General features: G+C 39.0%; 1 protein-coding gene across 7 annotated transcripts in view; it reads left to right on the top strand.

Moving 5' to 3' along the window:
- UTRN (utrophin) overlaps nt 1-27,561 on the top strand; it is a 541,342-nt gene that overhangs the window by 335,098 nt on the left and 178,683 nt on the right. For all 7 annotated transcript variants that reach the window (XM_075203650.1, XM_075203649.1, XM_075203651.1 and 4 more), the window contains one exon: nt 1,877-2,033. In XM_075203650.1, coding sequence (XP_075059751.1) covers nt 1,877-2,033 — 157 coding nt within the window. The remainder of the gene's footprint in view (nt 1-1,876; nt 2,034-27,561) is intronic.

A 27,561-nucleotide genomic window follows, 5' to 3' on the forward strand; every position in this document is an offset into this window, starting at 1 on the left:
ATAATCAGGCCATCCTGTCTGATACAACTGGTTTGACATTTTTATCATGGGGCCACATACACATTGAAATGGTCAGCCAATTTTACCAAAAGTTGTGGCCAGTTAAAAAATGTAAGGCATCGACACACAGGCTGATCCTGCCTCTGGACTACCTACCAGACCAATGTCCAGTTTGGTGTTTGGGCTGATTGACTGGATCACTTCAGACAAAATTGGGGCCAATTGGTGGGATAGGGGTATGACCACACACACACGTAGTAACTGCTAACTTCAGACTGGAGTTACCAATGTGCATTATAATGATCCAATAGACCAATAGGTTTATAATCAGGCATGGTGGTCGTTTTGGGGCCACACAAGCTGTGATATCGGGCTAGAGACCTAATATTACTGCTGATATTGAAATTTGTGTTTCTGGTATTAGTTTTGATTGAAGTTAAGTAAGATAAGTTAAAATGCAAATGCGTGATTGCTCTCTCAGTCGGTCCCCTGATGCCTGTAATGGTCCAGGATAGGAAGTCATGTGTCCTTATACTGCTTGCCCGATTCAAATTAAATACTGATAAATATATACTTGACATATACTCCACTCTTTAGCCTCAGTGGATTTGAAAGGCAGTGTTTTAACAGGTCTCATTATTGGAATGGTTCAATAGGCTGCACAATAAAAATTGAAACGCGTGTTTCTAGACTGAAAAGCATTGAAAATGTTTTTTTCAAGTAGCTTATGCACATTTTAATAGATCAATGTATATTTATTTTATACATTAAGTGCAAAGCTTTTAAAACCTCACAGTCCTCATGTTTTGGCACCCTTCAATCTCAAAGGAAAAATGCTGAGAACAGTTTTAAATGTGTGAAAAAGCTGAGCTTAGTAAAGTTGACCTGGATCTTTGCAGTATTATGTGTCCTTTATTCATTTTTATTCCTTTATTCGTCTTTATTTCTTTGTTCATGCAGGAATACATAAAAAAGTGGTAAAAAAGGATTCAACTAACACTTAATCACCGTTCCCATTTAATTTACAGTAATAGACACACATATTGTATAAATCAGGGGTCTCAATTCAAATGTCCTCTGGCAGACCTTCCATGCTCTTTCTTGACTGCATTGAACCCATTCAGAAATCCGATGTAGACTCTCCTGAATGTCCTCGATTTTAATGGCATTTGGCCAAGAAACATGCACTGTGTTCATTCAATACATGTGGCCCTGGTTTTGGTGTAGAATGACAAAGATGAAATGTCTTCAAAGTATGTCTTATGTTTAAAATGTTAATTAAAATGTCTTCAGTATGAAAGTTGTGTATTTTCTTTAACATTTGCATCATTGATCCAGCAGTATCTGAGGACATTAGGCAATGGCAATGAAAACAGTGACAGATATGACATGTTATGTAGAGACAGTGGCAGTAGCTGGTCTTATTGAGCAAACAAACAAAGCCAACTGCAGGTGGTGGGCTTTCATTTAGTTGACAAGGATACAGTCAATCAGTAAAACTGCACTTTGGAAACAGAACAGTGCTAATCTACTCAATGTCACTGCTCCCAAGTTTGGAGGAATGTGGTAAATGTACTATGTAATCTACATATGCTAGTAAGGTGATTTGATCTCCCACTTAAGTTTTAGTCGTTTACAGGATGATCATAAATGTGTGGGTGTTGTATAAATTGCCATTGCTGCTCAAAAATGGCAACACTCAGAATTCTTTGAAGAAACATTTTTAAGGCCGTTGTCCTTGAACAGATTGCAGTAATGATTTTGACATTTTCAAGTGAGTTTTCTTTTTAGACACATAACATAGGTTGGAAGTTATAATCAATCGCACTGCAAGAAATTATACACCTCTTGACCTTTTTAATTTGCTTCACTGTAGGACGCACTTGGAGGTGAGTGCCGATAAATGGAATCACTTGCTAAAATCTCTGGAAGAGCTCATCTGTTGGTTAGATGTTAGAGATGAGGAGTTGAAGAAACAGATGCCTGTGGGAGGAGATGTTCCCACAGTACAACAGCAATACGACTTCTGCAAGGTAAGGGAAACAAAGTTTTGTGTATCTTTTTGTATTATATTATGTTTTTCCTATTACTCTCATTACATGCCAATATATGTATTCCAACAAATAAACAGGGTCAAGCGGTTATCATTATAAACGAATGAAAACCTGCGCCACACACCATCATTATGGACATGGTTTGTAGTTGTATTTTGAAAGCTCTGTCTGTTTTCATTAGTACAGTGTGTAGACCTGAAAGTATTGTTTGATGTTTAGTCTGCTATTGTGATAGCTATGATGCAGAGAACAGCCACAGAGAAAAATATAGATAGCTAGTGTAAAGGACCAATAAACCCCAAAATTAAAATGTTAATTTATGAACTATAGAGGTAAAATACATTGGTTCTTTGTACTAAGATACATAGAGCCATAGTGCTCATTTTATGGAGCAGAGCCATATGTTATATTTATATAGGTCATGTACTGCATAAAATGCAGATCTGTTAAAATGGAGCAAAGCTGACCTCTGCCAACCCAGAAGTGATAGAGGATTTTGGCACATAAAGGGAGCGACTTAACAGGCCACATGGTAATGAGTAATATCCTTACCATGTGTTTGCCTTTGCTCCACCGCGACTCCTCCTCCAGCCACCCCCCCATAGGCAAACCGAGGGGGGGGGGGGGTTCTAGTGCCTGGAAACCCCCCTCCAAGCCTGGGGCACTGTATAATTGAGGTGGCTGGACCCTGCTCCCGCTTCACACGGCTCTGCTTGAAAAGGGAGAGCTGTGTGCACCTAACAGTAGTGTACACAGCATTGCCCATGTATATTATGGGGATAGAAAGAGTTGGAGAGCAGTCAAGCACTGTCTAAAATTATAGCCACGTTCCCATGCATGCTGATCATGCCTACTGGCGGCGTGGTGTGGAAACCCCCCTCTATAAATCCTGCGTTTGCCCCATGCCCCCTATGACCGGTCGGCAGATTATATCCATTACAGACAGCTGAAGTTGCTCCCATATCTTTTGATGGCATCTGATACAGGTCAAAAAGCTGATACATCATTGTCCCTGTCCCTGTGTTTGAATTAATCAATATTTCTGCAAAGCAAGTCTGCCAAGGTGTGAGTGACTCACAGCTTGTTTAGTTAGAGAAGTACTATCCCCTTAAAATGACAGTCTGCTGCAGAGGAATGGAAAAGAGAGGATATAATTTGTCAAGTATGAACACTCCTGTTATTACATGAGTATAGTTTAGCTCAGTAGTATTCAATAGTGTATAGCCCTCGTCAATATAATATGTTAGCGAGTACTATATTTTGGTGCCTCTTTTAGTGCATTAAGGATTAATTACAAACCATAAAATCTATGGTACTGCAATGCTTCTTTATGTCCTGCTAGCACATTCTGAGGTGCACGGTCGTGTCAAGGTCTTGGGTGCACCCCTGTAAAAGCAATCTGCAACTTTTGGTGATATTGTGTAAAATGTGCTGAGTTTAAACAGCAGTAACGTGACATCAAAGTCCAACGTACCACCACTTTATAATCACTGAAAGATACAAAATGTGTCAGATTATATGTATGTGAATAAGACATGGGGGTAAATGTATCAACCTGAGAGTTTCCCGGCGGGTTTGAAAAACCAATCCGATTCTAGCTATCCTTTAGTTAGTACATTCTACAAAATGATAGCTAGAATCTGATTGGTTGCTATAGACAACATCTCCACTTTTAAAACCCACCTGGAAATGAGCTGGAAGGTGGAGAGAGCGTCCTATGGAAAGTATAGGATGACTCCTGACTATCGTGACCTACTGAGTACCCATAAAATCAAGGTCTTTTTGTTGAGTGAAAAATACTTCCCTCTGTAAAATAGGAAACGTCCCCAGAATGTTGCCTTATCCAACCCATTGTCTCATTTAAATATTCCCCCAATTGAATAATTATAACATAGTAAATTTAGAATTACACATTGTGTGCTGCCTGTCTGTTTAAGGATACTTATGACAGCAGAATGTTGAATTTCTACAGTCACATAGTACATATTGGCACAAATTAAAAATCAATGATAGATAGATAAAACAAAATGAGCTAGACAAGAACAGACAAGTGATTACAGATTGTCAATATAAACTTTCTCTGTGATTTGTAGAAGCCTGGCAGCAAAAGTCAAGTGTTACACCACAGTATTCAACCATTTTCAAACCTCCAGTATCCTCTTGCTAATACAAAGAATCCATTCACTCCATCAAGCATCAGAAAGATGGATATTCTTGAACTTGCTTAAGGGGCCTAATCAATGGTATAGACAGTTTGTGTAATTAATGTACAACCCTGTTTCCCAAGTAATAGAGTAATGATAGTATGCAAACAAAAGGATTACATGTTGCTTCAGGACAGTATAAGCACACCACATATGGATTTAATGTAATGCGCCAGATTAACACCCAAGGTGCTGTAGGCAAGATACGTATTTGTGGTATACCCCCCAATCCATCCATACCAAAATGCCTTTCCCTTTCATTTCTAGGCACCTTTCCACAAGACCTCTGTTTTTATAGTCCTTACCTTATACTTGCCCACAACATTATTTCTTGTCTCCACCTCATGTTCAAAATTATGACACATTTACATATATATATATATATATATATATATATATATATATATATATATATATATATATATATATATATAAAACTAGCAGTAAGCACATTTATGGTCCATTATTGTCATCATCAACATTTATTTATATAGCGCCAGCAAATTCCATAGCACTTTACAATTGGGAATAAACATTAATAAAACAACACTGGGTAATACATACAGACAGAGAGGTAAGAGGACCCTGCTCGCTATCTTACAATCTATGGGATTGAACTCGTAGAACTCAGTCCCTCACCACCCTCATCAAATCCATAGACCCAATGTCACTCACAGCACAAAAAATTCATAACACCCATGACTTGCCTCCACCCAGGCATGCTGAGGCTTGTAGTTGCACAACATCAGGAAGGTAATTGTTTGTATAATTCTGGTCTGCTTAATCTGACTACAAGTTCCTCCCCCATGATGTAGCGTAGTTTGTTTAGGTATATATGGCTCCCCCTTCAGGAGCAAAGCATTGTGAATTGTGCTATACCAGAATTGGGACTGAGCCATCAATATCGAACAGTTGGAAAACTGTACTGCTGTCGCCTACTTGTTCTTCTATTTTAGACTTTTTGCTACTGCTGGTGTCTTAAGCTCAGTTGTTGCTTGGCCAGATCTTGGAATGTTGGGGCCCTGTTTGGAAAAGGGATAGGGACTATTTACCTCCTAAAAATCCAAGCAGCAAGTGAACACTCTAGGCCTTTTTCTCCACAACAAATGACATCACTACAACAATAGCAACCACATTTAATAATTATACCCCCCCAACAAAGATCCCTTACATTAAGTTAATAACATTTGTGTTTATTAAATAGGCCTGATTCCTCCCAAATAGCCCTGACATTCATTTAATGGCATGTACATGTAACCAAAATTAATAAATAGACCTATTCCCCTCTAACCAACCCTGATTATATTTATAATATTTATAATGCCCACATTTAATAAATGGTCCCTCTTTCTCGATAAAACTTAACATTAATAGCCCCCACATTTAATAGAGATCCCATATTGCATTAACAGGCCCTACAATAGAACAATAACCCAACTGTTTCCACATTACATTAATAGACCCCACCAGCTTCAACAATTAATAAAAAGCCACTAGCTAACATTAATACCCCAACAAAAACTGATGTTGTAGCATAGATGCTGCTGGTTTTACATAATAGCTGTTACGTGACATCACAAAAAAAAAAAAAAAATAGTTCTCCATGGAACTGTGCCACTTAGACATAAATACCCCCCCTTGATGTTTATTGACTTTGACTTACTGGTCCTCAACCGTTCCATGTTCCTGAATGTGATGTTAGAATTAGTCCTTCCCATCCATCAGGAAATGTAAAATGGTTAATGTAATTAGTACCCTCCTTTCCAAAATTCTTATTGCTGATCAACTGTATTGTGTGACTGTATAGGAGTACAGTGAGGCCCGCAGTGAACAGTTCAAGTGTGAGACGCTCAAAAAAAGACAGGTACAAGAAAGAATAGTACTGTGCTGTCATACAGTAAGTGAATTCACAAACGAAATGTCTTTAGCTGAGCTATATTTATGTGTTGTCAATATTCTTAGCTAAAGATCAACTCTGCTAGAAGAAGCACTTGGTGGCAACATTGTAAGTGATATGTCAGCAACAGTATTGATTTATTGACTGCAGTAAAAGTTGATTTTTTTTTCCTGGGAAAAACAGCTGAATGGATCAGCCCCCAGGGCTCTCCTACGAGGGTAAGGAGAATGTTAGTAAACTGTAGTAGGTGGTAGTGCAGCTTTAAGTAACCTTTTGTGCTTCTGGTGATGATACATGATGCGTTTAACCTCTATATGGAAAACATTTCATATATTCAGATTTATATATTCCTCAAATTTGTTTTTAAATAGGCACTGACATGCAACAGTATCGTACAAATTTCCTTAATGTCTGTTAGTTATTTTCATTGTTACCCTTAGTGAAGGTCGCAGCTATTTTAATTTGGAGCAATCTCCCAGCATCTAGTAAAGTACTGCTAACATCGATTTTCTAACAAAGTGTTTGTTGGGATTCAAATTATAGGTCTTACTTTTGCAGAATTATAGGATCTGCAAGAGAAAACAACATCAATTTAAAGAAGGCTAGTGAAGTTTCATTCCGAGAACGAACTAAAGTTTGATTAAACCTGCTCTGCTCTTTTTGTCATGGGCATTACAAATCTCATTATGTGGTACACTATTCTGCAAACAATAAATGCAAACGCCAAGCAAAAGTACAGAACAGTCAAGTTATTACTTTTATTAATATCTGATTATTTGTTCTTTCTAAGTTCATCGGTTTATAAATCATCAAATTGAATGAAAGAGACATGAGTGGGGAATAACTCTAATCTGTAATAAAGCACCCGGTGTAAACTCTGTTGGGTTTTTATTTTATATTTTGCATATTGCATATATGCAAGAGGTCATTTGGGGTAGGCAAAACTACCATGGTGTAGTGCAAAACCTTATATGGCAACATCACATCTTTGCACAAGTTCACCTTGAATTGCATAGAAGTGCATGGGTTATCCAGGACAAAAAAGAATGACAAAATAGTGACATTTGAGGAGGGATAAAATTTTATATAATCTGAATGGAGTTGTTAAGTGAATCGAAAGGTAAACTTTGCTGAGTTAGGATATGCGCTGAAATTTGCGAAACAAGATTTAATTTTACAGAGCAAGATTATTAAGATTAGAAAAAGGATTGAGTGCCCACATATTTAGGGGCATTAATTGTTTTTCAGAAGGGCGCCCAGCCATTTCCACACAAGAAAAACACTACAGTTTGAGCTCAGGACAGGTAGATTTAGGATTTCACCCTATACTTTTAATGGGTTTGTTTTGCACCTACCAGTTCTTCTACGGCCAAGAAGCCGAAGTAGAACTGTGCCTAGCATAAGAAAAGATTCAAATACACAAAAGTGTTACATGTGATGAAAACAATCCCAACGTTGCGACACTCTTATGATTCATATAAGACATAAATAAGTATAAACACAGCAGAATTTCAGGAGAAATAAATATTTTATTAAATAAAAGGGTGGTTCTAAAGAGGTAGGTGTTTGAAATTTGATGTGACTTACAGTGAACCTCTTGAGACACTGAGCCCCACCCCCCCCCCCTCTGCAATATTGTGGTTTACCTTTAGTATGCACTCACTGTCCACCTTCTTAGTTACACCTGTACACCTGCTGGCTAATGAAAGTAAGCAGCCAATCATGTGGCAGCGATTCAATGCATTAAAGCATGCATACATGGTCATGAGATTTAGTTGTTGCTCAGACACTGAAATGGGATCTAAGTGACTTTCACCATGCAATGATTGTTCATGCCAGACAGTGGTTTGAGTGTCTGAGAAAATGCTGATCTCATTGGATTTTCATTCACCACAATCTCTAGAGTTTACAGAGACTTGTGCGCAAAACAAAAAACAACCGGGTGATCATCAGTTCTATGGGTGAAATTGCCTTGTTAATGAGAGAGGCCAGACTGGTTCACAATGATAGGAAGTAAACAGTAAATCAAATAAGCATAAGTTACAACAGTGGTATGTAGGAGAGCATCTTAGAAGGCACAGCACATTGAATCTTGAAGTCAATGGGCTACAGAAGCAGAAGAACACACAGGGTTCTACTCCAGTCAGCTAAGAACAAGAAACTGAGGCTACAGTGGGCATAGGCTCTCCAAAACTGGTTAGTTGAAGAATTAAAAAATGTTGTCTTCTTTATTGAATCTTGATTTCTGCTGGGATATGTAGATGGTAGAATCGAAATTTGGTGTTAAGAACATGAATCCATGGATCTAGCCTGCCTTGTGTCAATGGTGGTGGTGGTGGTGGTGTAAAGGTGTGGAGAATGATTTCTTGGCACACATTAGGCCTCTAAATACCAATTAAGAATTATTTAAATGCCACAGCCTACCTGAGTATTGTTGCTGACCGTGTGCATCAGTCTATGTTCACAGTCTACCCATCTTCTAATGACTACTTCAAGAAAGTTAAAGCACCATGTCACAAAGCACATGTCATCTCAAGCTAGTGCCAAGAACATGACAATGATTTCCGTGTGCTCTAATGGCCTCCACAATTACTAACCTTAAACCAATAGAGCACCTGTGGTATGTAGTGAAATGGGAAAGTCGAAGTATGAACGTGAAGCTGGCAAATTTTAAGCAACTGCGTAATGCTATCATGTTAATATGGAACATAATATCTAACAAATGTTTCCAGCACCTTGTTGGATCCATACCACAAAGAATTTAGGCTGTTCTGGTGGCAAATTGGGGGGTGTGGGTCCTACTCAGTATTTCAGTAAAATGACCACAGTGTGTATGTGTATATATATATATATAAATAAAATGTGTGTGTATATGTATACACATTTATACTACAATGATAGCATATATTAAAATAAAATATTCCCTGCACCTCTAGTTACAAATTCAATTCTTATCGGAATGTGGTGGCTGTGTGGGCACCCTGTAGCTTTCTTATATATTGTTTTAGTGATTTTCCTTTTCATACTTTGTGTTTAACATTTCCAGACACAACTTGAAACACCAGTTCCACGTTTTTATATGTCGCTTCTCCAATAAAGCTGTTTTATGTCTTTAGAGTGAATTCCCTGATGGTACATAACTTAAACACCAATGCCTGAGGTCTATGCATCTTGTTTTATGTGGGAAGATGGAGGGATATTTTATTATTAGACATGTTGTTGAAAATTAATTTTGTGTAAGCATATAGTCCTCCTCAATGAGCTTTAGTCAAACATTTTTAATTAACAGCGCGTTATCTGTGCTGACAAAAATGCGTCATGAGCATTATTATTAGTCCGCTCATAAGATAGCGCTCGGTACAGACATTTTTTATTTCAATCAAAATATTTTCCAACAGCTTTTGTCTGCAGCTTTGTTTGTTAAACCTAATTTATTTTTTTATTTTGTTTTGCGTATTTCAGGCCATGGAATATTTGACATAAGGTCATTGTGTATTTGACATAAGGTCATTGTGTATTACTGCTAGGTAATGATTTCTGTATATTTATATAGTTTATATTCATCAAATATATACATCCACAGGTATATTTAGCAACTACTTGACAGAAATAGGTTCAAGCTGACATTGGACTTCCAGTCGCAAGGGCATTTGTACTTTGTAAATATGTGGCTCCCATAGAACAGCAAAGGTGCTTGTGTCAGTACTTTAAGCACCTACACAAGACTTGTACAGTTTTTTGAGTTGATGGTGATGGTTTTGACTATATGCTCTGGGCGCACCTATACACTTGATTTAAGGTTGCACATCTCTTAAGATGCTTGTAACTTAAAATGTAGACGTGGAAATGTAAGTGTGCTGATACATATTTGTGCGTGCATGATTGGGCAACTCTGCGTCACCCGCTTTAAAGTATGGTGTGTTTTGCCTATATTTGTACCCTGTCGTTACTGGAGCCTTATTTATAAATTTTGCAAGGTACTATATGTATTTGGTTGACAGAAATAGTACATTATAATGGACCTATTTCTAAAGCTTTTTTTTTATTACACTTTTATATTACAATTTATTATTATTATTATAATGTCACAGGGAAAGCTATCCACAGTGATAAGCATTACTTATCATTCTGGAGATCCCCAATCTGCTATGAGAATGCAGGGGCCTGGCAATTTGGGCTTCTAGTTTGATGGCCATTACAATAAATAAAAGCTTATATTAAAAAGAAACGGAAAATAAAGCTTATTTCTATAAAGATATAGTGGTAGACATATTATATCGGTTATATCTACTGCCCATCTCTCCCAGAAAATGATATTGGTTGAATTAATTTCAAATAGATCTATGGAAAAAAAATTATAAGAATTTTTTTCAGTGGTCTCTCCGGAGATGGAATAACAGAACAGGCATCATAGCAGTACTAGTACTTGATGAATATATTCTGCACGGGGGAGTCAGAGGGGTTATTGCTGGTGGTAACCCTTTGTATATAAGGCAAAGCATAAAAAGACCTACTGCCAGGAAAACACCAACTTTTGATGTCAATAGGTCTTCTCGCCCTTTGATAAATTGTTCCCTGTGTTATACTAGAATATTATGCCTTTAAATCACTACTTTAAGATTGTATCCCTTTTTTTTTTTTCTATGTGGGCAAAAGGACAGTTAAGAAAAGGCCCCCAACCATAATTGGAACACATAAATGCTTTATTTGGAGTAATCTTTGGATTTCGATTTTTGCCCAGAGTGTTTTGTCATTGGTTGACATCAGTGGGTTTAAGTTCTACTGTTCAAAAACCTATTATTCAATAGGCTACAATCAAAAGACCATTCCACAGAAAATTGCTAAAATTGATAGTTCAGTTTCCGGTGCAAAATCTTAAGTGAAACAAGTGCTACGAGCTCAGACTAGGATGGCAGTGGCGAGGATATTGCGGCAGACATTGCTGGACTGTAATCTCTCCTGTCAACAGATAGCATATTTTCTTTCGACAACACGTTGCCTGCGGCAGCACGCAGAAGTCAAAGGGACAGCAGTAAGTGCTTGTTTTTCAGGGAACCCATTTTATTGCCTGGACGCCAGACCCCAGTAAGTCAGTTTCAGCTGTGGGTAAAACTATCCTCAATTTCCAATGTCCGGAAGACTTGTCGTGAATAAATATATATATATATACCGTATTTCCCCATTTATAGGACGCACCCATGTATAAGACGCACCTCAATTTTGGGGCCCAAAATTTAAATAAAGATGTATTGTAATAAGTTACTGAAGCAGAAGGCTTGTCTGGTTGTGATTTTAGTGAGAGATCTCACATCAGGTCTAGAGGAGCAGAATTTACAATAAAGTCCCACATTCAGTTACAGGAAGGCAGTGCTGATGCACAGCGCTGTACATACCATACTACATGCTGGGCTAAATTATCGACAGTCAGCGGAGACTGGGAGGCGCCTGAATGACCTGATGGTCTTTTTACCTGAAACTGGCAGATCTGTTCAGCGGGGACTCCTCTCTCATACCCTCACAACAGGGGTCATCTGGGCTCAATTATCGGTGGTCAGCGGAGCTGCCGGTCACGTGACTGACAGCTCAGAGACATCAGAGACTGTGGGAGGCGCCTGAAGTTCCTGCAAGCGCAGATCTGTTCAGCGGGGACTCCTCTCTCATCCCCTCACACCAGGGATCATCTTCTTCATTCAGGTAAGTAGCGCTGGCAGTGTATAAGACGCACTCTTTTTTTAGACCCAAAATTTGGGGGGAAAAGGTGCGTCTTATACATGGGGAAATACGGTATATATATATATATACAAGTTAACCCATGCATGATACTCATGCATTCTAATCAAATCAAGCTACTTAAGGTGTTAAAAAGGTTCTTGTCATGCATTTGGGCCTAGCCCAGGCCTCCTCAGGGGAGAGCGTTGCTTCCCTGACGCAAGCACCCTTTTTTAACGTGGTTTTGTCCACATGTCACAACCTCATCATTTTTCTCCATCACCTCATCCTTCATCTTCATCGCCACATCCTTCATCAAGCTACTTAAGGTGTTAAAAACTCCCCACTGTCACCCCCGGCAACCACCAACTACTCCCAACTGTCACTTCTCCTTCAAGAAATATATAGGTCAGTGTATAACTCTGCCCAGCAGGTGGCGCTGCAGCTTGTTTTTTTTTTTTTTTACACACACGCCACTAGGCATTTATATAGTAGATATATACATATATATATATAGTGTGTGTATATATATTATATACATATATCATGTATTTATTAGCTAGCTGTATATAATATGCTGAGAAAGTGATAAATTATTTTCGAATTAGGAATACCATATTGCAAAGCAAGGAGACTTTTATAAAATGAGCTGCCAGATTTAGAGTTGAGTCAGTGTGGGGCGTATCTTAGCTCAACTCTAAATCACAGTGTAAAAATAAAGCTGGCCTGTATCTGTGGCCTACTTTTCAAAAGCAGTCAGTATTTTCTCCTGCTTACAAAAAAATTATTTTTATACCACTTGCATCACAACAGGGTTTGTCCAAATGCAGATTTGATGATTTTCGCTGAATGGGCTCTAACTAAAAATGAGGCTCTACCTGTTTGTCTGTATTGTATATTATCATAGCCCATCTTGTTTTTATTTATTATTGAAATAGCCTTAATCAAGTCATATACGTGGAATGTGTAAAGTGTACAGCAGTTTTAAATAAAATACTCTTCAGTGCTTTAGTAATTGAAACAATCAGTTATTGCAGTTGTTCTCCTACACAAAATCATAAAGGCAAATTGTCTTTCATAAGTGATAACAGCAGCCTAGGACTTTTGCATAATTATTATTATTATTATTATTATTATTATTACATTAGCAAATGAGTTACCAATCTGTGTTAGATTATGCAGGAATAAAGTTTTTGATTTCTTTTAAAATTATTTTAGTTACAAATACACCAATCAGCCACAACATTAAAACCACACACAAGTCTAGTGAATAACATTGATTGTCTTGTACAGTGGCACCTGTAAAAGGGGTGGGATGTGTTAGACAGCAAATGACCACCCAGTTCTTGAAGTTGATGTGTTGGAAGCAAGAAAAATGGGCAAGTGTAAGGATCTGAGCGACTTTGAGAATGGTCAAATACTGATGACTAGACGACTGGGTCAGAGCATCTCCAAAACAGCAGGTCTTGTGGTGTGTTCCCTGTATGCATTGGTTAGTACCTACCAAAAGTGGTCATGTGTGCCCAAATCTCATTGATACGTGTGAGGAGCCAAGACTTGATCATCTGGTCCAATCGCATAGAAGAAATACTGTAGCACAAATTGCCACAACATTAAAACCACCTGCCTAATATTACGTAGGTCCCCTCAAGCCGCCAAAACAGCTCGGACCCGTCATGGCATGGACTGTTTAATCCAGGCCTGTCCAACCTGCGGCCCTCCAGATGTTGTGAAACTACAAGTCCCAGCATGCCCTTCCAGCTATCAACAGGTTGTCTACTGGCAAAGCATGCTGGGGCTTGTAGTTTCACAACATCTGGAGGGCCGCAGGTTGGACAGGCCTGGTTTAATCGATAGTCTCGTACGCCAAGCAGCAGTTCTTTATGGAAAAAGAGAGGTTTCTATTTAGAAAGCTGTCATCACTGCATACAGTTCTCTAAAGTAGTTGAATATGTCTGATTTTCAGAGTGTAGGAAATTGAAGAATGCATTTCAGATATGAAAACTGAATGTAATAGACTTCCCAGGCACACACAGAACAATACATGTCACTGTGTAGTTCACATGGAGAAAATGCAGCATGTTGGAATCGATATAGTAGATATTGTCTTTGTCAAGTGACTTTCTTTCATTTAATTGACTACGCGTAGAGATTGAGGTAGTTGTCAAGAGAACCACATCATCTTTGAGCTTCTAGTAACTCGCTTGATTTCCAAGTTCCATGCCCTGTATATAAAATATTTTGGGAGGAAAAAACATGCTTTCCATTTTTAGAGCTATAGTCATCTGTTATTTAGTAAAACATTACGCCTCATTGCTGTAGGATTTTTTGATTGGCTAGGTGTAAAATAATGATGCCAAGAGACTTGCTAGAGATCCTGCTTTAAGTCAGAGTGTCTGGTCCTTGTTACTTTGTATACATTAATGTACTTAAATTTGCTGTGTGCAAGCATCAATAATTATATTATATCATTTAATATGAATTAAAACTTAGGGAAAAAGAACATAATAGAAAAAGCCGAAGTTTAGTTTTTATTTTGTAAAGACAAATAGACTACGGAACTGTAGTTCTCTGCAGACATGTAGTATTATGCGGTTTAGCTATGTGTCCTAACATTGTCACAACATATTCTGCAGAGCTTATATGAGGACCAGAAAGGGGGTCATTTTGGAAAAAATAAGGGAAAAATATACATAGTTCAAGTGTATATTTTATTACATAGAAACCATATTTATGTTGTTTTTTTCTTAACTGATCATTAAATGAAGATCCAACAAAACCCATAAAGAACACAAATGTTTTATAGGTAAACTGATATACGCAACTTTTGTTTGTTAGGGTTGAACTTCTTGTATTTGTTCAGTGATGGATCAAGACAATTTAGGGCCCTGCACTGTGCATACTTCATGGGCCCCTACTCTACAAACAAGTCTCAAGTACATATCACACACCTACTCACGCACCTTTCTCTTACACACCTCCTGTCACATCTCCCCCAACCAAACCACTTTTTGTGACATATGGCCCCACTAATCCTCCCGATGTCACATATACCATTCTCCACCTCTTTGTCACTTATGCCTCCCACTCTTCCTTTTTCTCTTATGACCACTACCAGGGCTTGATTATGTGATAGGCTGCAGCCTAGAGAGTAAGCCTTTTTTGGGGAGAGGGGAAGGGGCGCAGAAAAACTGAAAAAGAAAACATGGAAGAAAAATGTAGTATGGTTTTAATCTTGACGTATTCCCGTGGTAAAGGCTGAAGAAAATGAGTCATCCTTGGATGGGCGCTTAAGGATAATCGAGTAGAAGAGACAAGGATGACCACAGGCACAGGCATGACAGCCCTCTCCACCTTCACATCTTCACTCTCATTAGCCCTTGTTCATGCCTCCGTTCTGCTATACACTTTTAATTTTAATGAAAGTGAAATGAGTGACGAAGATTGCCTTAGCTCTTTTAAAAAGCAAAGTGATGCAGAGTTTCAAAAACACAGGAACAGAAACTTTGATGGGGGGGTGAAAACACAGTTATGTTGTCTTTGTAACCTGTTGCTGGGTTTACAAACCTACATGACCCTCCTGAAAATCCAATTGGTTTGTTCTAGCTTACTATCTTCTTCTATGAACATACAATAAATCATGTCAGCATGACCTATTCTAGACACAATTATTCCCTGCATGTTTCCATTCCTTAATACACATTAATACAGAATCCTTGGAGGCATCCATAATATAAAATATCATCCCTAGCAGTGCTATTAGTGCACAATATTTTAGGATGTTTCTATGGCATTACAAACCAATAATGTTCAAACTAAGCATTTCTTGGACCACAAATTCTGGATAATGTCCAGCTAATCAAACAGCAGTGTTTAAATCGTACTTTGTACTAGATTTGATCTACTGTCCAATTAGAAACCTGCCTAGATTATCTCCTAGCGGAGAGAGTTTGTTCATTTCTCAGTTGAAGCACTGTACTCGGTGTACTATAATAAGCAATCTACTTATTATTAGCTTATGTTTTGTTTCTCATGTATCATTGTAAAAAAAAATCTAATTAATTTGAATGTTTTATCTTCCTTTAGATCGCTGATTTCTTTTTCTGGTCTTGGTAGTATTAAACACATTCATTTTTAGTCTTAAAATTCTTCCCCCCGAGTTCTTTTGCCATTATCCAACAACTATATGTGTTGTTTTAGATATTAACTGCTGTTTGGGGATATATAAAGCAGAATGTCAACTCTGTAGTGAATATACACACTGGCCATAAATGCTTTATAGGGTAGCAGTCACGTATTTATAGGCAGTACGATGTATGAAGAGACACATTTTATATTACTCTGATTCAAAGTGACAAAGTAGCTAAAATAGACCATGTCCGGAGAAAGACAAGCATTCTGGGACAATGTAAACAAAGTATTTAAATCTTAAATCTTGTTTGTTTCTGCAACTATTTTTTTTTTCCAGCTCAGAATAAATACCAATTTATGTGTATATAAATGTACTTTTGTTTACTCTATAAGGCTTATGTATGTAGTGTGTCAGTATACATTTATTGCAATTCTCAAAATAGGTATAGTACATAGACATAGTTAGTTTCAAAGGGATATATGGCTGGAAAAAAGTCAATTATTTCTGCTGCTCATTTATAATGTCATATAAACCTCCATGATTAGACTTCCACCTGTAGTCACCGTGAGGAACTCTGCTAAACAAGGTTATGAGGAGGGAAGTGGCAGGATTCATGTGGAGTAAGTTAAGGATACATTTGAGAGGTGTTTTAACATCTATTAGACATGTGGCTACAAATTATGGGGGAATAAAACCTTATCTAGAAAACCATACCTATGTAATTGCAAACATTGTGCATAATTAGAGAGGACTCCATTGTTTAGTACTGATCATCTACAGAACATAATTAAGAGGTAAATAGTGAGGTGTGGCCGAGTGGCTTGAAAAATTAGCCTGACAAGAGGACCTTGTTCCCAAAAAGGGACGCACCATGAATCACAATATGAGTACCCAGTGTCGGACTGGGGCATGTAGGGCCCACCAGGGGACTGCAAAGATAGGGGCCCACCAGAGTGGTGTCACTTGCTGTCTGGACCCTGGAATGTTGAGGTCCTGTTTCGGAAAAAGGGATAGGTACATTAAATATGGAAAGCCTAGCAACGATGGCACTCTAGCCCCCTTCCCCAACCAGTCTCAATATTAAATCAAAAGCTCCCATGTTTAATAATTAGGCAAACAGCCCTGACATTAAATTAATAGTATTCACATTTACTAAATAAACATATCCCTTCCCCAAAACATTAATAGTATTTACATTTAAGAAATACACATACTCCCCAAAGCAGCCCAGATATTAAATAATTGGCATTTGCATGTAATAAATAAACCTATTATCCTCCTTAAAAAGCCCAAACACTAAATATTAAGTATGCTCACTGAACAAACAGACTCCGCTGCAAATTATCCCATAGCACCACCATCAACCCACCAATAACTTAATATATCCTGCACACTATTTATTTAACAGCCCATGCCCCCACCTAAACTACATTGAAATCCACCCCCCTGCTCTCTCCACACTTACCTTCTTTCATTTCGGAGTTGCAGTGTCTTCGGTCTTCTTCTCATGCTGCTTGCACACGTGGGGCAAATCACATGTCCTGTGGTACATGCCTCATGTGTGATGAGGTCAGCAGGGGAGGAACAGATCATTATGATCTGTGGCCACAAGCAATAGGATGGCTGAATATATCATGATACATTTCCTAATTTTTATGGTGTGAACAATAGATGACTTCAGTTTTAACTTGCACGATGATGGGCTTTATAACTGCTTTGTAGCTCTTTACTGGTCATCTTTTCTCCATTATTTGTTCTCTCCAAAACAACCTCCCTCGCCTTTTCATAATTCCATCCCTGGTTCTCTAATTCAAGCCTATTCCCCTGTCCTCTTGATCTATTTATAGAACATACAAAATCTAAATAAAAATAAAAAAATGGCACTTCTACTTCTCAATGCGTTACCTCCTGTTCATGACGCACAGTAATGGTCTCAAATAGTATTATGCCACACAGTAGTGTCCCCCAAATCGTATTATGCCACACAGTAGTGTCTCCCAAATCATATTATTCCACACAGTAGTACTCCTAAATCGTATTGTGCCACAGAATAGTGCCCCCAAATCGTATTATGCCACACAGTACAGCACCCAAATCGTATTATCATCATCATTTATTTATATAGCGCCAACATATTCCGTACCGCTTTACAATTGGGGACAAACATAGTAAACTAATAAACAAACTGGGTAAAACAGACAAAGAGGTGAGATGCCACATAAGTGCCCCCAAATTGTATTATGCCACACAGTAGTGCCCACAAATCATATTATGCCACACAGTAGTGCTCTCAAATTGTATTATACCACACAGTAATGGCCTCAGTTCCTATTATGCCACACAGTAATGCCCCCAAATCATATTATACAACACAATAGTGCCCCCAGCCTGTGACAATGAAAATCATGGGCCTCGTTTGTAAGAAAAGAGGATATATAACAGTCAGTAAAGGTTCTAAAAATTGTCTGAAAGCCAAAACTTGCAAGAAAAACCCAAAACAATGCAGTAAACATTTTAAATGTACTTCCGGGTATTTTCACATTCTCAACATAACACTGGGTCTTACTAGCTAATGCTCATCCTCTACTAGAAAATATACAGAACAAAAAGGTAATAGTAATGCAACTGTTGCAAGGTCTCACCAGTAAAGTGTCCCTGCAAAAGGTTTTAAAATGTCACATGTTTTTTTACATATAAATATTTATTTCTGTTTGTAAAATGGCAAGTTAGCGTTCTTTATTTCTGTACCCTTATTAAGGGTTATTTTTTAATAGTAATAACCATTTTTACACTGCTAAGGAAAAATGGTGAATGGAAATACCTATTAGGTGCATACATATTAGGTTCATATTTCAAGTGCAGAAAAACCACACTAAAAGATTGTAACCTCATGTTAGTAAACTGACAAGACAAGCATTAGGCTCTGTACTAAGCTGTAAAATGTATATAAGACTTTGTCACTGGGCAGACCGTCCAGTGGACTCTCTGTGGTAGCCTCAGGTGGGAGTCCTCAGGCAATCCCACTTAGTGCACACCGCCAGCAGTGAGGGAGAGAGGAGGAGGTGGGCAGGGCCAATGCAAGGTTGCTTGGCGCCAAAGGCAAAGTTTCATCCTACCGCCCCTCCTCCCCCCAATACTCACTTCCCAGCCCCTAACACACTTGACATTTGTAAAATAATCATAACTCAGCTCCTCCTGACTGGCTGGTAAGGCTGCAGTCCAGATGCTCTGATATCCAGATGTACTGATGTCTGATGTAGAATGCCGTCCAGACTTCACTGCTGCCCAGGAGAAAACGCAGGAGATCTAGAGGGGAGGCTCCAAAAATTAGATTTCAGAATAAAACAAAACAAAAGCTTGACATCACACACCTGTTACATACTGACATGCCCCACAGCCACCACTTTTCTCACACGTCTATCTGCCCACTAGCCATTCTCACATATACCACCCCTTGCCCATCTGCTTTTGTTGCACATGCTACCCGTATAACACCAGCTCTACTTACATACACCCCTGTCCACCAGCTTATCTCTCACATGCACCCCTGTCCTAGGCACCCTAGCCAGCTTTGTTCATACAGGCCCTCTGCCCACCAGTTTTTCTTTAAAATGACCCCCGCCTACCTGGTTTCCAAACTGCTTTCCTCCATCATGCCCCCTTGCCAACCAGCTTTTTTCTCACATAACCTTTTGCCCACAAGCTTTTAATAAATACACAGCTTAATGATTGAGCAACCAATTTTTTTTTTAGTATTTGCCCACTAGTTGGCTCTACTCTGTTGCTGTCTATTAGTATCATTAATTAATTTTACATCTACAGAATACAGTAACACTTGAGAATAAATAAAGGTAATCTGAAAGACATATATAATCTAGGTCTTTCTATATTTATTTGCATGTGTTAATGTATTCTGCAGATGTAAAATTAATTATACCAAAAGACAGCAACAGACGAAAGCCAAACAACATAAATGGTTGCTTAATTCTGTAGTTCCTATAAGTAAACAGGGGTCTGTTTGTTAAAGTGGGAGCAGCCATTAAAATGGAGAAAACAGCAGTCTTCTTAGTAAAATAGCCATCGCACAATTTATGAGGGGGTTTATGCCGGGAGAAATTAAAGATTTTCTCCATTTCTCCAGCCATATCAGTCCCCATTTTCTGTAGCCTCCTTTCTCACCCATCTCTCTTTTCTGTAGCCTCCTCATATGGCCCGTAATCTGGCCCTGCCTGGGGCCGGGCTAGATGCCAGGGCTCCCAACATTAGGCTTGGAGCCAATTATTGAACACCGCGAGGTTAAAATTATCACTGATCACTTCTAATCAGCAATTTTCAAAGCCAAGTTGTATTGTAAACTACCTTTCTGGCAATCAGCAATGAGTGCAATAACAAGTCTAATCTGTTGCATAAACAATGACACTTTAATTTTTTACCACTAACCCTCATAAATGTTACTATTCCATCTAGTAGCAGAGGCATATTTAAGGATTGAGACCCTCCCCTTCCAGTAAACTTATCAGAAATCATGCAGCCCCAAATCAGTACATGTCACATTAGCTGCTACTAGACTAGTACCCACAACTGAAGCACTTATTTCATGTCCTTTATTTAAAATGTATTCAAATATCATTATGCTCTCAACTTTTAACAAGTTAAATGAAAATTAACTTCTACAGGAGAATGCTTGTTGTGTGCATTATCATACTTGACATGTAACAATGGAAGCATACAAGCCAGAATTTGCACTCTCCCAGTTTGCATCATCTATCTGCATGCTATAACAAGCTGGGAATTGCAGTTCAACAACTGCTAGACAATAAAGTGTGTCCAAGACTGTAAAGTTTAAATATAATTTTACATGTGTATTATTTGGTTCATAAAATTTTCTGTATCCTCTTCCCCCCGTTTTCTGTGGATTCTTCACCCCCCCCTTTGTTTTCTGTAGCTCCCCTCCCATTATTTTCTGTGGCTTCCCCTCCTTTGTTTTCTGTAGCTTCTTCACTCCCCCCCCACTCCGAGTACTGTAGCTTCTTCAGCCCTCTCCCTGACTTCTTAGCTTCATAAAGCCCCCAGAGTTCTGTAGCTTCTTCACCCCCCCCCCACAGTTTTCTGTAGCTTCTTCACCCTCCCCCCTCAGTTTACTTTAGCCTCTTTACACCCCCTTTGTTTTCTGTAGCTGCTCAACCCCCCCCTCCCACTGAGTACTGTAGCTTCCTCACCCCCCTTTGTTTTCTGTAGCCACTTCAACCCCCGCCCCCCTCCCGAGTTCCTTTAGCCCCATTTTCTATGTAACATAGTAACATAGTTGATGAGGTTGAAAAAAGACACCAGTCCATCAAGTTCAACCTATTTTGGATCTCCTGCGATCCTGCACTTATATTTGAAATTAATCCAGAGTAAGCAGCCGCCAATCTGTTTCAATTTTGAAAATCCCCCCAGACTCAATATTGCAATCCAATTTTTACCCTATATCCACTACTATCCTTTATTTTAAATTAACGGTCGTATCCCTGGATACACCTTTCCGCTAAAAATTTGTCTAACCCCTTCTTAAACATATCTATTGAATCTGCCATCACAACCTTCCCTGGCAATGAATTCCATATCTTGACTGCCCTTACTGTAAAGAACCCCTTCCTTTGCTGGTTGTGAAATTTCCTCTCCTCTAACCTTAGGGGATGACCACGTGTCCTGTGTATGGTCCTTGGGGTAAAAAGTTCCCATGAAAGCTCTCTGTATTGACCCCTAATGTATTTGTACATAGTAATCATATCTCCCCTTAGACGCCTCTTTTCTAAAGTAAACATGCCTAAACTGGCTAACCTTTCCTCATAACTTAATGACTCCATACCCTTTATCAATTTTGTCGCCCTTCTCTGAACCCTTTCTAGTTCCAAATTATCTTTTTTATAGAGTGGTGCCCAGAACTGTACTGCATATTCAAGATGAGGTCTTACCAACGATTTATACAGTGGCAAAATTACACTGTCTTCCCTTGCATCTATGCCCCTTTTTATGCATGCCAATACTTTGTTTGCCCTTGCAGCTGCTGCTTGACATTGAGCACTATTGCTAAGTCTACTGTCTACGAGCACTCCCAAATCCTTTTCCATTATAGGATTTAATGTAATGTATTAATGTACTTACCTTTTCTTCTTTTTCTCTTCTTGTCCACTTCTCTGCTTCTTTCTTCTAACTTCTTTGGCTTCTTTGCTGGCTCCTCTCATTGACTTCATCGTGAGAGCACTGCCAGGAGCTATGAGCTGATCACATGACACATGTTAAAATGCGGTTCTGCCCAGTGGCAGCACCGCAATGCAAACCAGCGGGTCTGCAGGATAGCTAACTAGGTAGTGGGCGGACGCTGCACCCTGCGCGATTGCTCCCCTCTAGTTTGCTCCATTTAGAAATCTTGTCCACAAAGAGTAGACAATACTTTAAGAGTTAAAAGTTCAGTCCCCTATAAAATTGAGATGCATTTAACAAAAATCATTTTGATTACCTTTAAGGAGACACATCATTTTGTCAATTTTTCAAGCTGCTATTAATAGTTTACAGTTTTCTGTCAGGTGATTAACATGGAAAACAACATCACACAACATTTTCTTCATGCACCCCGGTAGTTCCTGAGTCGGGTGAGTCCTGTGGATAAAACTCTTTGGGCCAGCAGGGCTCCGCCTACAAATAATAGGTGGTGAGGTCCTAAGGCACCGGGGCCCACCGGAGATTCTCCCGGTATCCCGGTGGCCCAGTCCGACATGTAGTATTTACACAAGCCAGACATTTGTTTCACCTATAGCTGGCTTAGCAAGCTGGCGAGAGGACATGACAATGGCAAAATGCTTGTGATTAGCTGAGTGGCTATTAACCTGCCCAGTCAATTGAGGACAATGTAATTTTATGGTGGTTCTCCAAAGGAACAGTAATTGCGGGGTATAATATTTTTTATTCCTTCTGTATTATGTCTTGCAAGTAGATTTTTATTTTTAAAAAGTGATAAAAGATGGCATTCAGAGTAAGTGGCTACCAGTGCTGGCTGGGACATGTAATGCCACAATAGCTGTGACCAATGAGGTGGCATTGGTGCCACTGTAGTGGTCCAGATTGTATTCTAGTAAAGCAACCTGTGTACCTAAAGCCTCAGTACTAGTTTCTACTATGAGATTGGGACCCCATGCTGATGGTTTACCTGTTTTAGTGGGACTGGTCTAGTCTGTCTGAGCCTGTAGTTAATTACCATCTTTAAAGGGGGGATGCCACACTGATTATCTAGGTGAGGGCACATGTTTTTTCTTTAATGATTTAATTCCTTTTTATTAAACACTCTGAATAGATGGGAGCATCTTTGTGCTAAATATGCATCTATATTCAGGATTTTAAATTGTACATTTTAAGATGTGTGCAACTCAAAATACAGACATTGAAATGCAAGTGTCTTGCAATAATAATACAATACTTCTCCTTCTTTAACTATCTATGGTCTGACATGGAGCAATCGGGGTGGCGTTTGGTGTTCTGTTTAGGGAGGATATTCTTTGTTAAAATGGTCCTTCTGCCAGTACTGCATACTTGCCAACTTTTCCTCGTTGGCTTTAGTGAGATCCCGGGAAAAGTGGGTGTGTGGGGGCGCGGCTTGACAAGGCGCATTATTTCGGATCAATTACAGCAAGGGACAGGGCTAAAATGACACGATATTTGTATAATTAAGCCCTGCCCCAACTTATCTATTGTGGGGGCGGGAACCCGGAGGTTGCCCTGCTCTCGTAACCCGGGAGGTCTCCCAGAAATGCGGGAGTCTCCCGGGTAATGCGGGAGTCTCTCGGACATTCCAGGAGAGTAGGCAACTATGCGTTAAAGAAAAGCAGCTAATGAATCTCTAGAGATTGATGTGTCTTTTACATTTCTGTCTCCATTACTGAAGTCATGTTGTCTTACCTGTCAGTCTTTGATTAAATCTTGGTCTCCATGAAAATGGCCACCTTCATAAGCATCAATACATGGACATAGGACACAATTTCTGAACTGTGTCATCATGCCACAGATGGCGAAGCCAACCACATCTTGTACTGGCTCAGCATCAGGGAGAATGCCAGACTCTTCAGGGAGTGAGGGAGATCACCCCTATTTCAGGGAGTCTCCCTGACATTCAGGGAGAGTTGGCAAGTATGCAGTACTGGTGTATTATTTTAGGATTTACAGTTCATAGGGGTGATCTGCAACAACTTGAATCAAAAGTATGTTGCTTTTCCTGGAAGGAAAAGGACAGGTTTCCTAGAATGCCATGTAAAGTTATGTATTACCACAAAAGGTTAGAGGGACTCTCTGGCTCTAACCAGTTCCATTATTACCATTGTGCTAGGATAATATAAATGGCTCTTGTGAATGTCCAATATTGGCCTACATTTTGGGTACAATAACAAAACATACATCCCAACTGTCCTGATTTGGCAGGGCCGTCCCGATTTTGTGGCCTTCAAAAGGGACAGAGCTGAACATAAAAGTGAGTGAGGTTTTACCCAAATCTGCCCATTTGTGAGAGGAGTTTGGTAAGCATAGAGGTGTATTTTTTTTGTCCCGATTTTGTGATTATTATTGTTAAACTATGGTATATGAGCTCTCTCATGTGGAGTTTTATTATGTATTATTGTTACATATGACACAGCGCTTTACAGAGAATGTGTAGTCATTTACATCATTCCCTGCCACATTGGAGCTTAAAATCTAAATTCCCTATCACACATGCAGACAGACTAGGGTCCATTATTTCAAAAGCCAATTAGCCTACCATTATATTTTCCGATTTTAGGAGGAAACCAATGCAAACACAGGGAGAACTTACAAGCTCAACTTAGCACTGTGAGGTAGCAATGCTTACCACTGTAGCACAGTGCTGCAACTGCTCCATTGCCCTGACTGATAAATTGATTATTCCAGTTTTGCACTTTTCATTGATAGAGTGTTCTGCCACCAGATTCAAAAGGCAGCTCATGTCTCAGCCTTCTTTTTTTCTGTTATTTATAGGTAACCCAGACTTTATTAGACATTGCGGATACTTGGCGGGTAGTCCAAGGCCTAACTAAGTTGTTTGTTTTTGCCCACTAAACTCTGAGATTTTCTATTTCCACACAAGGTTGGTGGCTCCACTCACTACACAGACAGGCCAGGGCAATCAGACAGGCCTGGGGCCTGGTACTTTGTACCTGCCCCCCCTCAGCACCCCTGTTGGCATATAAGGTTGATTTGCCATGTGGTTGCAAAGTCACGGACCCACTCAACTGTCATGTTTGATCTTGACTGTCAGTGGTATCACCAGGACAAAGATAGTTCCCACTATGCTGTTGGAACTCTAATACCCTGTTTTTAGAAATGTTATGCATCAATTAGACATGCCTATGGGTATGGCAGCATGGTTGCTTATTCCATAATGTGGAAGAAAGTAGAGAGTGTATCATACAACATGGAGAAAGGAAAAATGTTGTATACCATATAGCATGATGAACGAGTGTGAGCTGCGGTGCTAGACTTGGTAGATAATTCAGAAAGTGCAGCATCTTGGGATCTTATTTTATAACACTGTTGGATAACCATTCACAGTGTATGAAAGCAGTATATATAATATATGATAATTCCATTTGTCTTGGGCACTCTCCGCCACCCCCATGCTTCCTGTTCTATATTTAATATTTTAACTCCATTTATAATGCTGTATACAAAAAATGACAATGACTTATTTCATTTACATAATTACTACCTCATAGATGACAGTTTGGTCTTTTAAAAATCATTTTATAGGGAGTGTGTCCCATAAAGTAAGTTTGAGCTTTCATGTAGATCATACAAAGCAGTTTGCTTTTCTGTTTCCTGAGCTCCCGACAGCTGCATTTATCATTTATATAGCAGTATGCTAGCACAGACTTTAAATGTTGTACAAACTGAGAGTATTAGGGGAGCGTACAGTAAAGGGAAAAAGACAATATAACAAGGAAATCTGAATATAAGATGCAATGTAATAACACCATGCAGACTTTTGAAAAGTTGAGACCTGCATTAAACAAGGTCATTATTGTTGTCCAATTATTTGTGTGGTTTTAGAAGTTAGAAAAAAAAATAGCAAAAGGAACTTTCTCTAGGTTACAAACATAGTTTGCTTTCCAGATTTGCTCCATTTTCACTAATTATGTACATGTTCGCTTACTTTCTGGCCTGTGACAGCTTTTTTTTAATTATCTAATATCAAATTCTTTCCATATTCAGAGTTATGAGTCTACTACTGATAATAGAAGATCGCTTTATCTACTGCCACGCTTTGCTATAAATTATAGCACTTAAATACTCTATTACTTCCCAAAATAAGACAGATGTTTGGCCAATGGGAGAATGTTAGAAATCAAACTTCTTTTAGCTCAATTTTTATTATAAAACCAGCAGTTTTTCCTCAACGTCTATATTATTTATAAGGAGCATATGTAGAAAATTGTGTAATATTCAGTATGTGATAGTAGATTGTACACTCATCCTATACCTACATCACAAGTGTGCTGATTGAGGAACACATTGTGAATGTAATTCTTTGTCCCACTGTAGAAGAAATGTTTCCAAAGCGTGTTTGTTCCAGAATAAAATAAAGTTGCCCCTCCAGTCGCCTGCTAGAGGCAGCAGCTTCATTTAGAGTTAGGTGTAATTCCATTTGCAGGGTGCAATTCTGTATGTTGTTAAAACCATGTTGTACTGTAGGGCGGCAAATGTAAGATCTGTGGAGACGTGTTGGAAGGGGCCACATCGTAGTTCAACTCTAAATTTCAATGTTAAATTAAGCTGGTCAATGTTTATGCAAACGCCGACAGAATTTTCCCTGCATGATAGAAAAAATTGCATTTGCACCCATGCATCGTATCACCGGTTATCCAGATGCAAATCTGCACCGTTTAGCTGGATTTTCTCCTTACTCTAAATCGGTCCCTTTGTCAGTGCACTAGAGTAATAGTAAAGTCTGGGGGAACTGGGGAGCGAGGGGGAGCAATTGATAGACAGAGTCTTGATTAGTGAGCTATTAGCATACTGGGTTTGCTATTTTCAGGACCTTTTCCTGGGTGAAGCAAAGATTGTGGTGGGTTCTGCATTATATTTTTACAACTATGTAAGTAATTAAAAAGACTGCAGGACAGAACTATGTGTCTTAGGGGCAGTTTTTTGCTCGCGGCTCACAGAGCTACAAAAATCAGCGTTGACAGTACCTTAGTAACTGTAATAATGTGCAGCTATTACTGTAATAACGGTAATAGTGCGCGGTCCCTTAGTGCTGTAGTCTCTATTTGTCCAAAGCACTAGCAACAGTACTGTACAGTACGGGAGGAGACAGAATAGTCTCTCTGTGTATCCCATCATACTGGACACACTAATTCTGGGAGAATAGGGAATTTTCTTTTGGAAAGTTGGTCAATTCAAGAATGAAAAATGTCACCAGTCTGACAGGGCCTTTTTTTAATTAATGAGAGGATTCATTGAAATCTGAAATATCTTCTCTCTTTTAAATAAAAAAAAGTCCTTGTCATAATGGTGACATTC

The sequence above is a fragment of the Mixophyes fleayi genome, chromosome 3 (genome assembly GCF_038048845.1).
Source record: "Mixophyes fleayi isolate aMixFle1 chromosome 3, aMixFle1.hap1, whole genome shotgun sequence".
NCBI lineage: Eukaryota > Metazoa > Chordata > Amphibia > Anura > Limnodynastidae > Mixophyes > Mixophyes fleayi.